The 14,413-nt window shown below is 39.7% G+C and overlaps 1 protein-coding gene across 31 annotated transcripts in view; it reads left to right on the top strand.

Moving 5' to 3' along the window:
- Positions 1–14,413, top strand: part of ABI3BP (ABI family member 3 binding protein) — a 298,516-nt gene that overhangs the window by 68,959 nt on the left and 215,144 nt on the right. For all 31 annotated transcript variants that reach the window (XM_062207047.1, XM_062207032.1, XM_062207040.1 and 28 more), the window contains exon 2: positions 2,088–2,267. In XM_062207047.1, the coding sequence (XP_062063031.1) occupies positions 2,088–2,267 (180 nt within the window). The remainder of the gene's footprint in view (positions 1–2,087; positions 2,268–14,413) is intronic.

Genomic DNA, 14,413 nt, shown 5'->3' with positions numbered 1-14,413 from the left:
GTGAGGGCGATCTGGCTGCGACATCTGTCACCCCATTGATCGCCAGGGTTGATTCAGCTGATCTGGCTGATTAGGTGGGTGTCCCCTTCCTCCCTCACCGCTCCACGTATGTCCCTCCCGAAGCTGCACACTCGGTTGAAGAGGACAACCTTCCCCGCTAGAGGGGGACTAGTCTTCAGTCAAGGGTATACGAGAAACTCCGCTCCCCTGCTAGAACCTCCAAACAAGCTCTCAAGATCCATATTTCATATAAGTCTTTGGCTATTGAAAAAATAGGATGCAAATTGTTAAATTGGTAAATGTAATCTTCTCAAAATTGGCAAAATATTTTTAAAATATTAAGTCCTTGAGGAATAAAGAAATAAAGTAACTGAAGCTCACAAGTCTATCTAAAACCCTCGGGAAAAGATATGTCTTTTGGTTCAGAAATTTGGGGGGTGTAGAAAATAGCATGCCTACATTATGCAGTCTATAACCTCTTCAATGGCATCTTAATCAGCACTACATAACTAAACACAGTAGAACACAATTTCTAAAATGGGACATGTGACTGCCACACAGAGTGGAATTAAAGAACGGCTAATTGTCCTCTAGATGGTCCAGATTGGGTTTTGTTGCCAAATAAGCTTGAAATCAAGCTATAAAAAGCATGCAAAGGTTTTTGAATATCTGACTCATGGCTAAAGGGTTGTGGACCTGTATTAGTGAGCAACTGCTATGTGACAGCTCTACGGTTGTACCAATTTGCTCTAATCTTTGTAAATAATCCAGTGTGAAGGTGATTGTTACCTGTCATTTACCAACCAGGAAGCTGAGGCTTAAGCATGTTCAGTGAGTTGCAAGAGGACATAGCAATAAGTAATAGAGTTGGGGTTTGAACCTGGTTCCTTCTGGCTCCAAGGGAAAAGACAGTATTAGTCACTGCTTGGCCATGATCTTTGGTTTGTATGATTATCTTCTCCTATTGCTTGGGTGGTTAGAAAAAAAAAATGTTGAGCACATAAGTGAGGTCTCTGTTCTTTCTCTTCCACAGTCTCTCTGGGAAATTCCTCTAATTATCACCTACAAACTAATGACCTCCAGATGGGTGTGTATTTCATTCTTGAACATCATGTTTAGATACTCAACTCATTGCTGGGCATCTCCACGTGGTTGTCACACTGACCCAGTGAACTCCCCCTGGAACTAATCAGCTTTCTCCCCCTCCCTTGTCTGCCTGTCTGGATTTCCCTGTTCTACCATCTGTCTTCCCTCAGCCAGAAACCAACTTTCTTTCCCAACTGTGTCAATGATCAAACCTGTGGGTGTGGGGCTGGAGAACAGAATGGATGAGACTGGGGGTTTTAAAAGTGAAGTCATTGAATTTTTTTTTAAGATTTTATTTATTTACTTATTTGAGAGGTAGAGCTACAGATAGAGGGAGAGACACAGAGAAAGCTCTTTCATTTGCTCATTCATTCCCCCAAACGGCCACATTGGCTGAAACTGAGCCAATCCAAAGCCAGGAACCAGGAGCTTCTTCCAAGTCTCTCAAGTGGGTGCAGGAGCCCAAGCATTTGGGCCATCTTCTGCTGCTTTCTCAGGCCATTAGCAGAGACTTGGATGGGAAGAGGAGCAGCTGGGATATGAACCATAGCCCATATGGGATGCCAACACTGCATATGGAAGCTTAACCTACTACGCCACAATGCTGGCCCTGGAGTCATTGATTTTTTTTCCAATGACAATATTCAAGTCCATCCATCAACTCCCAGCAATATGTATAAAGTGAACATTTTGATGAACTGTGGTTAGTCAAAATAGCCTAAATTCCGTCTGTTTTCACCATAATAAGCTACCAAGTATTGAACTGTAAGATTTTACTTTATATTCTAGGCTACTTTATTTGTTATTAAGTTCATTTTCTTTGATCTTAAAATGAGCTATATTGGGGGCATTTGTGTGTGTGTTGCTGTGATGCTGAGTAGAAAATGAGGTAGGAGCAAGCTTTCTAGGAACAATTCTACCGACCAACCATCCCTGGAAATTTTCATAGTGTGCTAAGGAGATGAAATAACAGCCACCTATGTTTTCATCCCCATCATTAGGTAAAAGGCCAAGCCTGAAAGTCCACATCAATACCACGAGTGACTCCATCCTCTTGAAGTTCCTGCGTCCAAATCCAAATGTAAAGCTGGAAGGCTTTCTCCTGGGATACGGCAGCAACATATCTCCAAATCAGTACTTCCCTCTCCCAGCAGAGGGAAAGTACACGGAGGCCATAGTTGGTAAGGTGTTTGAATAATGGGCCTGACATGAGGTACAAATCTTGATGGCTAGAACGGTTTTTTTCTATATCCTCAACTGGGTCGAATACTAGAATTTCACAGCATTCTCACAGTTGTTGTAACCCATGGTACAATTCTTTTTTAAAAAAATATATTTAATTTACTTGAAAGGCAGCATTACACAGGGGAGGTGAGGGGAAAGGTTGATTTCCCATTTGCTTGTTCACTCCTCAAATGTCAACAACAGCTAGGACAGTCCAGTCCTAAACCAGGAGCCTGGTACTCCATCTGGGTCCCCCATGTGAGTGGCAGGGGGCCAAGTACTTGGACCATCTTTCTCTGTACCCCCAAGCACATTAGCGGGGAGCTGGATCAGAAGCAGAGCAGCTTAGACTTCTAGTTCAAACAGGCACTCCAATATAGGATGCTGGCATCACAGGCAGTGGCAAAATTCCTGGCCCCATGAATAATTCTTTGTTTTTTTTTAATGCATGAAGAAAGAATCATCTTTGTTGTCATTTTATGTAAAATCCTTGACCACTAACTTAATACACGAGGGAAATTGTAGCTGGATTGTCTTAGTTTAAACCTCTATACCAGTTTGTTCACATTTTAATTTTCGTTCTTGCTATCTCTACTTCTGGTAGAAGATGGCAACCATAGTTTTGTTGGGATCTCTTCAAGATAAGCCAACTTTAAAAAGGAACTGTATGACATTTTTAAAATTAGTATTCAAACAAATAAATTAAGGTTTTTGTATGTACTATAAATTTTATAAATCTTTGAAAATGGTTTAATCACATTTATATGTGATTTGAAACTGATGATCAGATAAAGAAAATATAGGCTACACACACACACACACACACCCATACACACAATGGAATACCACTCAGCCATAAAAAAGAACAAAATCCTGTCTTTCAGAATAAAATGGATGCAACTGAAGACTATTATGCATCCATTTGGTGAAATGAGCCAGTCCCATAAAGACAAATATCATATGCTTTCCCTAATACATGATAGTTAATATAGAATACAAAAAAATACAAGAATGAAACTGACCCCTTATGAATTGATTGTTGTTTATAGCCCTCATCTATACTGGAACAATGGTCTTTCTACTTTTTACTGTTGAACACTATGGTTAATGGTGAATTAATAATAAATAATAAATAATAAAAATAATAAAATAATAAATTATTTTATTACAAAAATTAAGGGAAACAAAGAAAGGAAGAAAAGAGGGTTGAGGGAGGGAGGGAGAGAGGAAAGCATAGTTACCTTCTTAGAACTGTATGTATGAAAGCTGTTCTCTTTGTAATAACAAAAATTTTAAAAAACATTTTCAAATTCTCCATATATAACTGAAATAAGAAGGAAAGTTTAAAGCAATTTCAGACACTTAATACCTTAAAAATTTATGTTCATTGACCAAAATGCCATTAAATTAAAAATTAATAAGAACAGGCAGTAAAAAACAAAAACAAACAAAAAAAGATTAGATTGTTTTAATTGTTGCTTAATAACGTGTGAGTTAAGAGGGAAATCATCATGTAAATTGTATATTATTTGAAAAGTAGCATTTAGCTATAAAAATAATAAAAACTTTCAATGATTGGTAATTTTTAAAAATGTAATTTGAAAGTATTGGTTATATTTTTGCCTTTTCCAGAAAAGTGATTTGCAAATAAAATCCTTTTTAAAAATAACTTTTTAAAAAATCCTTTGTTATGAATTATTTCAAAGGCTTTCTAAATAGTCTAACATGATATTTATATGTTGTTTAACTGCTAGGATTATTGCTTAAGAGTCTTTCTATGAACTTCAGAAGTTTATTCCTGTTAATCCATCGACTTTACGTTAGCTCTGGCATGTGTGCCTAAGTGCAGGGAATGCTGGAGATGAATCTCTTTTGTTCAGCAGCCTCTTGCTCCTCTTAGAGAATCTCTGTTGAACTTTAGATCAGACAAGAAAGCAATTTCATTAATTAAATGTCTAGACTAGATTTTATGTAAGATAATCACTTCAAAGAAAATCCACCAGCTTATCAAAACACTGGGAAAGTGAGCCACTTTGGCCAATGTAATAACCTTAACTTTGACCACATGAAGAATTTGAAAGTTTGCAAATATGCAAATCCCCTGCTGTATTCACTCTTTATTATAAAAAGTAACCAGAAGTTGTATGCTCACCACCACATGGAGCTACGGCCCTGTTTTCTTTTTCTTTTATTTATTTATTTATTTATTTATTTATTTATTTTTTATTTTTGACAGGCAGAGTGGACAGTGAGAGAGAGAGAGACAGAGAGAAAGGTCTTCCTTTGCCGTTGGTTCACCCTCTAATGGCCGCCGCGGTAGCGCGCTGCGGCCGGCGCACCGCGCTGTTCCGATGGCAGGAGCCAGGTGCTTCTCCTGGTCTCCCATGGGGTGCAGAGCCCAAACACTTGGGCCATCCTCCACTGCATTCCCTGGCCACAGCAGAGAGCTGGCCTGGAAGAGGGGCGACCAGGACAAGTGATGTTTTGTTTAAGATAGATTTTTTCGTTACATAAATTGAGTATTTGGTTATGATCTTCCTGTCCATATGAGGTATAAGGTATTCAACCATAAAGTGATGGAAGTTAAAATGGGGGGTGGGGGTGTAGGGGGAAGCGCAGTCATGCTGTGGCCCAGAGGGTTAAAGCCCTAGCCTGCAGTGCCACCATCCCATATGGGTGCCAGTTCAAGTCCTGGCTGCTCCAATTCTGATCCAGCTCTCTGCTGTGGCCTGGGAAAGCAGTAGAAGATGGCCCAAGTCCTTGGGTCCCTGCACCTGCGTGGGAGACCTGGAAGAAGTTCCTGGCTCCTAGCTTTGGATCAGCTCAGCTCTGGCTGTTGTGGTCATCTGGGGAGTGAACCAAAGGATGGAAGACTCTCTCCCCCACCCAGCTCTACCTCTCTCTGTAACTTTGTCTTTCAAATAAATAAAATAAATCTTTTTTTAAAAAGTTAAATTTAAAATAAAAAATATCTGGGGCCAGCGCCATGGCTCACTTGGTTAATCATCCGCCTGAGGTGCCCCCATCCCATGTGGGTGCCGGGTTCTAGTCCCAGTTGCTCCTCTTCCAGTCCACCTCTCTGCTGTGGCCCTGGAGGGCAGTGGAGGATGGCCTAAGTGCTTGGGCCCCTGCACCTGCATGGGAGACCAGGAGGAAGCACCTGGCTCCTGGCTTCAGATTGGCGCAGTGCCAGCCATAGCGGCATTTAGGGAGTAAACCAACAGAAGGAAGACCTTTTTCTCTGTCTCTCTCTCTATGACTCTACCTGTCAAATAAAAATAAATAAATAAATAATAAACATCTATAGAAAATTAAGGAAAATTTCTAGCACAAATGATATAACCTTCCACTGCCTCAATGATTACGGTTGACTAAATTGACCAATAAATAATATTTATTTCTGCTTTCATCCTTTTGATTTTTTATTATGGAAATTTTCAAACACGGAAGGAGGAAGAACATTATAATGAACCTCCATGTTTTATCATGCAATCTGGAATACATACCACTTTTTTGCTAACCTGGTTCTATATAATCTTTCATATATAATATTTTTGGCTTGAATGAGATAATACATTTTGATATGAAAATGTTTTCACATGCATCTTTAATAGATAAGGAATATTTTTAATTATGCCATGCATGTCTTTTTCACATTATAAAAATAATTCCACAACCATTTTATACGTAGTTCATATTTAGATTTTTCTGGTGATCTTAACAATGTCTTTTTTAGGGTTTGTTTATTTGAATCAGGATCCAAACAAAGTCAATATTACATTTGATTAAGTCTCTGAAGTATCTTTTATTAGGTCTCTTTTTTAATATATTATTAGTTCTCATTCCTGAGAAATTGGGTCATATATTATATAGAATATCTAAAGAATGCATTTGACTAGTTACTTTAATTTTGTATTCTTTTTTGGAACCGATATCTCCATCCCCTATATTTTTTATGAAAAGATTTGGATACTGTACTAGATTTGGTTTCAACTTTTTTTTTAAAGATTTATTTCTTATTTATTTGAAAGACAGAGTTACAGAGAGAGGTAGAGACAGATAGAGAGGTCCTCAATCCACTGGTTCACTCCCCAGATGGCCACAACAGCCAGAACTGTGCTGATCCAAAGCCAGGAGCCAGGAGCCTCCTTCAGATCTCCCAGGTGTGTCAGGTAATGAGCAAACTGAATTCTATCTGCAGGCTTCCTTCTACTGTGACAGTATTGAAACTCAGAGATTTACAGGTTCTGGGGATTAGGCTGTGGGCCGTCTTTAGTGGGCCCTTATCCTGTCTGCCACAGGCTCAAGGGTTTTCACCTCATCACTATAATCATGAATTCACTAACATGCCCACAGCACATCTGTGAAAAACACACCTGTAACAGATGACCAGAGCTGAGAATAATCATTCAATAAATTGGTGGCAGAAAGGGAGTAGAGTACAGACAAAAATTTCAAACAATGCCTTCCCTTATAGTATTATTTTTAATTGTGCTGAACTGTATCCAAACATATTGAATTACTTTCATTTTAAAACAAATATAAAGCTCCACATCAAAACACTTCACTTGTTTACTGGTATATTTACCATCATTCCTCATTTCACCATGGAAATAAGAAACTGTTGATTATTCAGAAATATTCCAACTGGGGACTAATACTCCCACTAAAAGCCAGTTAAGAGCATTTCTACATTTATTTCAAATCTATCCATCTATCTATTAAGTATTGATAGGCATTTATAAGTCATTTTTCTGATCTTACACGTACGAGTAAAAAAATATACAATCCTCCCTATCCCATTTTGGAAATTAATATTCATGTAATATTTCTATAAAAATTGATCTGAGATTTTACTAGATTATTTGGTACAGTAGGAAAAAAAAGTCATCTTCCTCCAAAGGGCTAGTGATAAATTTTAGAAGTCATGAAAGCCTAGCAATGATGTGACAGATAATTGATCCCCACAGGTTCCAGGTTCCTCCATTTTCCACTCAACCTGAATTTCTGGTTTACTTTTAGATTACTGCAGCTTACCTCTGTGTTCAGCTGCTGATAATTTTGGAAATACCTAGTAACATAAAAAATGAGGACTTTCTCCACACTGAACTTTAAAGACAGACTTTTGATGTTCTATTGGCATCTGGCTGTGAGAATTTAATTTGTGTGTGTTGGGGGGGGCAGTTGCAGTCCATCAAGTGTGCCATGCACCCTGGAGTTATTTTAGTATCCTGCTCACAGGCTGATATGGAAAAAGAATCCTCTATTTTCATCACTACTACAAATTCTGACTGAAGAGGTTTGTCTTCCAACCAGAGGCCAGGACTCCAAAAGGAATACTGAGGGCAAGGGTATTAACGACCTCATACTCACAGCAGCTGGCTCTCCCCTCGCTTCCTTATATTGCGCACACTCAGCCGGTGCAGGGCGCTCGCCTCCACGCCCCGGCCGCCATCTTGCCCATAACTCCTCAAAGGGCGCCGTACTCTAGGAAGAAAGAGGACGTGTGGCTGGGGTCCCAGAGGCACCTTGAGCTGGAAAGAGCCCGGGCGAGGAACACTAGCATCTGTTTTCTGGGGAAGCTGAGCCTCCCTGTGAGAGACAGCAGAGAAGCAATGTTTCTGTACTTCAGAGTCAGCCAGACCTGAGTTCAATTCAGCGTTACTACTTCTTGCGGCGTAGTTTAGGGTAAGTCATTTAGCATTTCTCATGTGAACTAGAGGATAATTTTTAGTAGCATCATGAAGACTACAGATAAACTAAATGCACTAGCTGATATAGACTCCACTGTAGGCAAATTCTGTAGAGGTTATTGTAAGCCGAGTGGTCTTGGATAATTTTAGTTGCTAATAATGGCGAACTAGGTCACCTCTGAAGTTGCGGTCAGTGCTAAGATTACAGTACTTTGGTTGAAAAACACTGGTCTAAGGTAGTTCTATGGCTTAATTTGGTTTTGTATTCCCAGGTGGGGAGGTGGTGTCAGCAAAGTCATAGAGGTAGTTTGAGCAGAGCTGTTACTACTGAAAAGAAATAGCTGTACTCCCCACACCCGCGTGTGTGCCTATGTGAGTGTGTATTTTGACAGGGACAACTCTCAAGATAAATGTGGAGGCAGAATCCAAGATTGTGACATAGTAACTTTGGTGTGCATATGCGTTTCTCCAGATGTTGTTTTAATCAGTAAACTGATAAGCAGAATTATTAGGGGGAGGTGTTTGGTGTAGCAGTTTAGACATCACTTTGGATGCCTGCATCACATATCAGAACGCCTGGCTTTGAGTTCCATATCTGCTTCCAATTGCAGCTTCATGCTGATGTGCACCCTGGGGGGCAGCAAGTGATGGTTCAAGTAGTTGGGTCCCTGCCATCCAAGTGGGGATATGGATTATATCCTGATTTTTGGCCGAGCCTTGGCTGTTGGAGGAATTTGGGGAATGAACCAGAGACTGAGAGAGTTCTCCCCACTCCTTCCTCACCCCTTCTATATCTCTTCCCCTCTCTTCTCTCTGACTTTCAAATGAAATTAATAAATGAAAAAAGGAGTATGGTCAGATGCGTCCTGGAATTCTATAACTGTGGAACTCCAAACGAAAACATGCTGGTTCTAAGAACATGCTTACCTGAAATGTCTTTTTATCTCTAGATTCCACCTTCCTCATCTTTGTCATCCTAACAAAGGTATTTTTAGCAAGAAAATCACAAGAATTTTTATTTGTCCTACTAAACATAGATCAAGATAAGAGCATAACAGATTCATATTTACTTAATTGATGCTAATATTATCAGCATATTCAGGCCAAAATTTAGACATTATTTCTAATTGTGAAGTTTCTCATCTATTTTGCAAAGAACATTCAACATTTTAAAAATAAAATTCATTTACAATTACTGATTCAGATAGGAATAATAGATTTTAATCTTGCAAACTTCAGTGCAATCTATTTGCCTGCTTGTAGATGATGAACATCCCTTAGAAGCTTTCTCTTTAATTTTTTATTTGTATAACTGGAGGAAATGCACAATTTTTCCTTTGCATGGCAGCCCTTGGGATATCAACTGCTCTATTCTGCCTTTTGGGCATGGTGGGTTGAAAAATAAAATAATGGATAGTGCTACTATTGACTACAGTAAAGGATAAATATTTTACATTAAAGGATAAATAATATTAAATATTAAAAATATGAAGTCGTGAATTCATGGATGTAAATAGGTAGATGTAGGGGTTGGAAATAACTCTTGGGCATTAGATAAGCCAGAGAAAAAACTGCTTAAAAAAGAAAACAGGGTGGCACTGTGGCATAATAGGCTAAGTCTCTTCCTGTGGTGACAGCATCCCATATAGTTGCTGGTTTGTGTCCCAGCTGCTCCTCTTCCTACCCAGCTCTCTGCGAATGGCTTGGGAAAGCAGTGGAAGATGGTCCAAATGCTTGGGTCCCTGAAGACACAGAAGAAGCTCCTGGCTTCAGATTGGCCCAACCCTGGGCCGTTGCAGCCATTTGGGGAGTGGACCAGCTGAGGGAAGACCTTTCCCTCTGTCTCTCCCTCTCTCTCTCTGTAACTCTACCTCAAATATTAAAAAAGATGAGCAGGAGGAAATGGTCTAGTGCCAAGCATTTTCAACCCAGCTGAGTTCCCTATTTTCTGGCAGTATCCTTAGAGAATTAGCAACAGGCTGTGAGGGCAGAAAGCAAAACAGCTGCTGGCAGTGAACATGAGGCAGTCCCTGAATGCAGGTGAGAAATGGAGTTCATGTAGGCTGATCCTGTTGGTTCCCTTTTACCTGTAAGGAAACTTCCCAAGGTTACTGCGCTAGTAAGTAGCAATTCTAGGATGTAAACCCAGAAGTCTGTTCTAGAACCTGAACTCTGAACCAGTGTATACTCCTGCTTCTCAAAACTTAGGGAATTTTATCTGTTCTTAAATTAGAATATATACAAGGGATCTTCCAAAAGTTCATAGGAAAAACATATTTTTCTACCAAAATAAATGTTTCATTTGATTCCGTCTTTCCCCAGGGTTTTTTTTCCTCATATCTATAGTACTGTGTTCCCTAAACTTGTTCTTCTATACCCCTTCCAACACCACCTCTATCATGTACTGCCCATCTATGTAGGCCTTCCTTGACTATTCATAACACAGCCAGCACTGACCCAGACAATCAATATTTATGTCCCTCTCCAAGAATACCCAAGAGACTGAGCTTTTTCCTTTAGCAGTACAGTATTGTTGATGGTAACAAATTGCTGTGTGGTTTTTTTCTATGTTTTGTGTGCCCCCATGCTGCATTCAAGTAGGAAATTTCCAGAAGTTAAAGACCCTAGGCCTTGGATTTCTTTTTATCTTCAATGAGGGAGGTCATGAGATTAAAAACCTAATAAATGAATGAATAGGTGAGAGGAGATGGAAAGAGCCAGGAAGTCAGACAGCTATGGGTACCATTTTAGATGGATTTTTCTCTTGTGTTTAAAACGATTTTGAAATCTAATTCTTAGTTATTTCTCTGGAAATGGATTTACCACTTGGAAGTACTTGGCATTAACTCTTCAATATGAATCCAACTCTTGTCATAAAAAAATAGGAATCCTAGAATCATTTAATTTTTGTCCAGGGAACAAAATTTAGCAGAAATTAAGTAAACTTCAAAAAGGATTTTTAAAGAAATTGGCTTAGTGTGTATCAATTTATTAATAACTGCACCATTATTTGAAAAATTTACTATGAGTTTGTACCAGAAATGCCTTGCTTGATAGTAGATGACTGTTTAACCATGTTTTGGTAAAAATAATGTCTTTCCAAAGTTCTATTTTTTTTCTACTGGATTCAATTATAATACTTTCATAGTCTCTCTGACCTCACCAAATGATAAACTGTCTCCAAGTCTATCTTTTCTTGGAAATATAATAAAACAAATTCACAATATTTCAATATAAAAACTTTTTTCAATATATTATACAGTGTCCTGAGCCAGAAATCCAACTTTATAAAATTCATTCTCGGTTGTATCTAAATGAATCTCCCCAAACGGCTCATGTCATGGGCCAAATGGATATACTGTTCCAGGTATTGTGAGAGTCTTGCTGTTGAGAAGAGGGTCTGAAATGAATGACATATGACAACAGAAAGGTAAACTAGAGTTCTCTGGAACAGATCCTCATGTTGCCTAATCATCCATAATTTTCATTTGTTTTTAATGTTTCTAAAACATTAAAATGGCTTAAAATTTTATCCATTTTAATTTCATTTGAAAGGCAGAGAAAGATTGAGATTGATCTTCTGTAAGCTCACTCTTCAAATGCCTACAGTAGCTGAGGCTTGTCCAGAATGAAGCCAGGAGCCGAAAACTCCATCCAGGTCTCTGATTTGAGTGGCAGGGCCCAAGTATGTGTGTCACCATCTGCTGCCTCCCAAGGTATGCATTAGCAGAAAGCTGGAATTCGAAACGTAGCTGGGATTGGAACCAGATAGTCTTATGTGGCATGCAAGTGTCCCAAGTGGTCTCTTAGCTGCTGTACCAGACTCCACCCCATTTCCATTTAAATGTTTGAATTTTCCAGGATACTCAGTACTCGCTGGATATGTGGGTCAGACTAAATATAACATGAACACCATTGTTTCATTATACAAGAGGACTTTAAAAATAAGCTTAATTTTTGAAATTGATTCATAGGGTTTTTTTTTTTTTTTTTGTAATACACAATTTCTATGAACTTTTTGAAGACTCCCCAATTTGTATGGCTTTCTAATTTTTGACACCAAATAACCTTATTTCATTTGATTTTCCACAAACTTCAAAATATTGTTTTGTACATGCTTATGTGTGTGTTTTCATTTGTATCATGTCCCACCAGCCTCATGGTAAACTCCTTAGGGCCAGAGCCTATTTCATTGCCTTCATATACGTGGCAGTCAAGGTCAGTGTATCTATGGCTGTACTAGCTGAGTACTCAAAGTTTTCTGATGTAGGCTTCTTGTTAACAAAATAATGTTTATTTGCCTGCAAGGAAATCTCTAGGAAAAAAAACTCATTCAAGTAAGTTAGGAGATTGGCTCTACCCTACTGGTAAAATAACTATGTAGCCTGGCTTATCTGGCAGTCATGATTTCTATATGGTGTCTTGGCATAATTATTTATTGTATTCAGTTTAGTAGAAAAGCTACATATTTAACATTTGCCAGAAGACGTATAAGCTTAGTATGGCCCTCAGACCTTTCACAATCTGGTCCCGGGAAATAGCCCAGCCCTTCTTCCTGCTGTTGGGAGTGCACTGCATGAGGACAAGAGGGACAGAAAATGCGGGCAGGAGATTTTCCTCTGCTGCATTCCCTTAACCAAGCTGTGCACACAGTCACTGCCTAGTACCTAGTACCTGATGATTTAACATTCTTGAGTACCTATAGTGTGTTGGGCCAAGGGTGCTATGAAAATGAGTCATTAAATCCATACAGCCACTCTGTAAATCAAGTGTTATCATCCTCCTCCTCAAGCTAGTGACCCCTCAAGCTGTAGAAATCTACAAGTTACCCACAGGCTTCAGAGCATATGTACTTGGCCACCACGCCAAAATGCTTTGTAGCATAGCATATAAGTATTCTGGTATTTTTATACATGGCATACAAATCCATCTATTGGAAATTACTCTCAGCCCCAAATCACAACATGATAATTCTGTTGAGAGAATTTAAAGAAAAAGAAAACCTTAGTGATATGAAGGCTTTGACTTTGGATACCACCTAAGGTGACCTGGGTTCATTAATTGAAAGGAAAATATTTGAGCAAAGTCTTGGGGTTCCAGTGTGGGTGACCCCATGGGACTGCCTGCCCTGCCCATGCAGGAGGTTGGGAGGAACCCCACAGCATGGCTGCTGGCAGGCAGCAGGAGCTCCAGGCCCCTTTTCTCTCTCCCCCGCTTCATGTTGGAAGCCTTGTGGCTATGCCTTGATGATTGATAATCAGAGTCAATAAGCAACTCCCACATGGTAGATGTGGGCTGGTTGCACAAAGGAGCCCAGAGGCCTACGTGACCTGTAAGTTGATTGCTTAGGGGTCTTTTGGCATGCTGCCCCTTCTTCCCTATAGAATTGCTGTACCACCCCAGATTTTTTCTTCCCCTTTTACCCTATAAAGGTCTGCCTGATTGCTAATAAACGTACATGCGCACAGGCTTGTCTCTGGTGTTTCTTGTCATGAGACACTGTTGCTCTTCCAGCCCGCCAGCTGAGGGTCTCACACACAGAGACCTCATTCCAGTAGTCCTTGCTGCACAGATAATACTAACCAAGTGGTGAATTCCCCCAGAAAGTGTGTGTATGTGTGTGAGTGTACAGGCTGTCCTTCAAAAGCCAGCCTTGCCAAACTTGAACCCAGTTAGTAGACAACACCCTACACTAAATTTCTCTGTGGGATGCACATATAAAACACAGGCAAGGACAAGACAATGAGAAGTCAAGCCAACAATTTTAATGTCTAACAGGTCTGCTAAACTAGGAAAGGATGTGTACTGGATGTTGTGGCAAGTGGGTAAAAGAAATCATTTATTAAATATTTGTTTGCAATGTCAGGGAGAGGATTTGTCAGAGTGTGGAAGTGAAGCAGGGTTAGTTGGGGACAGTGGCTGAAGGAGATGCTCCAGACCTTGTGCCAGGACAACAGGAAATGAGATGACCTGGAACAACAGAGTTGTGGTCAGTTTCCAGTGGACAGGCCAGGTCAAGGCTGGGTTCATGAGCAGGTGACCAGTGCACTCAGAGGACCCTGTACTTAAGAGTGTAATGCTTTTCTATTGCTGTCTTGAATTCTTAGTAGTTTCCATTTAATTTTATAAGTGAAGTCCCATGAGATAATGGAGTATGTGTGTAAGTTCTGGAATCTGAATTCTTATGTCTCAGCCTTCCACCTCCTCCCTTACTTTGGTTTTTAAACCATCTGTCTCCCAGCTCTGTCTGACTGATCTTCCACTTTCAACCACTGTTCAGTGACTTTGGCACCTTCTCCTGCAGGGTCTTGGATATGGACTCGGGAAGACTCAGGGTGTGCACATACCCATGGTGAAATCTGGCAGAACGTGGTAGCTGGAATCCTTACATAGGTTGGCAGTGCCACTGT

This window comes from Lepus europaeus, chromosome 2 (genome assembly GCF_033115175.1).
Source record: "Lepus europaeus isolate LE1 chromosome 2, mLepTim1.pri, whole genome shotgun sequence".
Lineage (NCBI taxonomy): Eukaryota > Metazoa > Chordata > Mammalia > Lagomorpha > Leporidae > Lepus > Lepus europaeus.
Note: the sequence above shows the minus strand (reverse complement) of the source record. Positions and strands in the feature narration are given on the sequence as shown.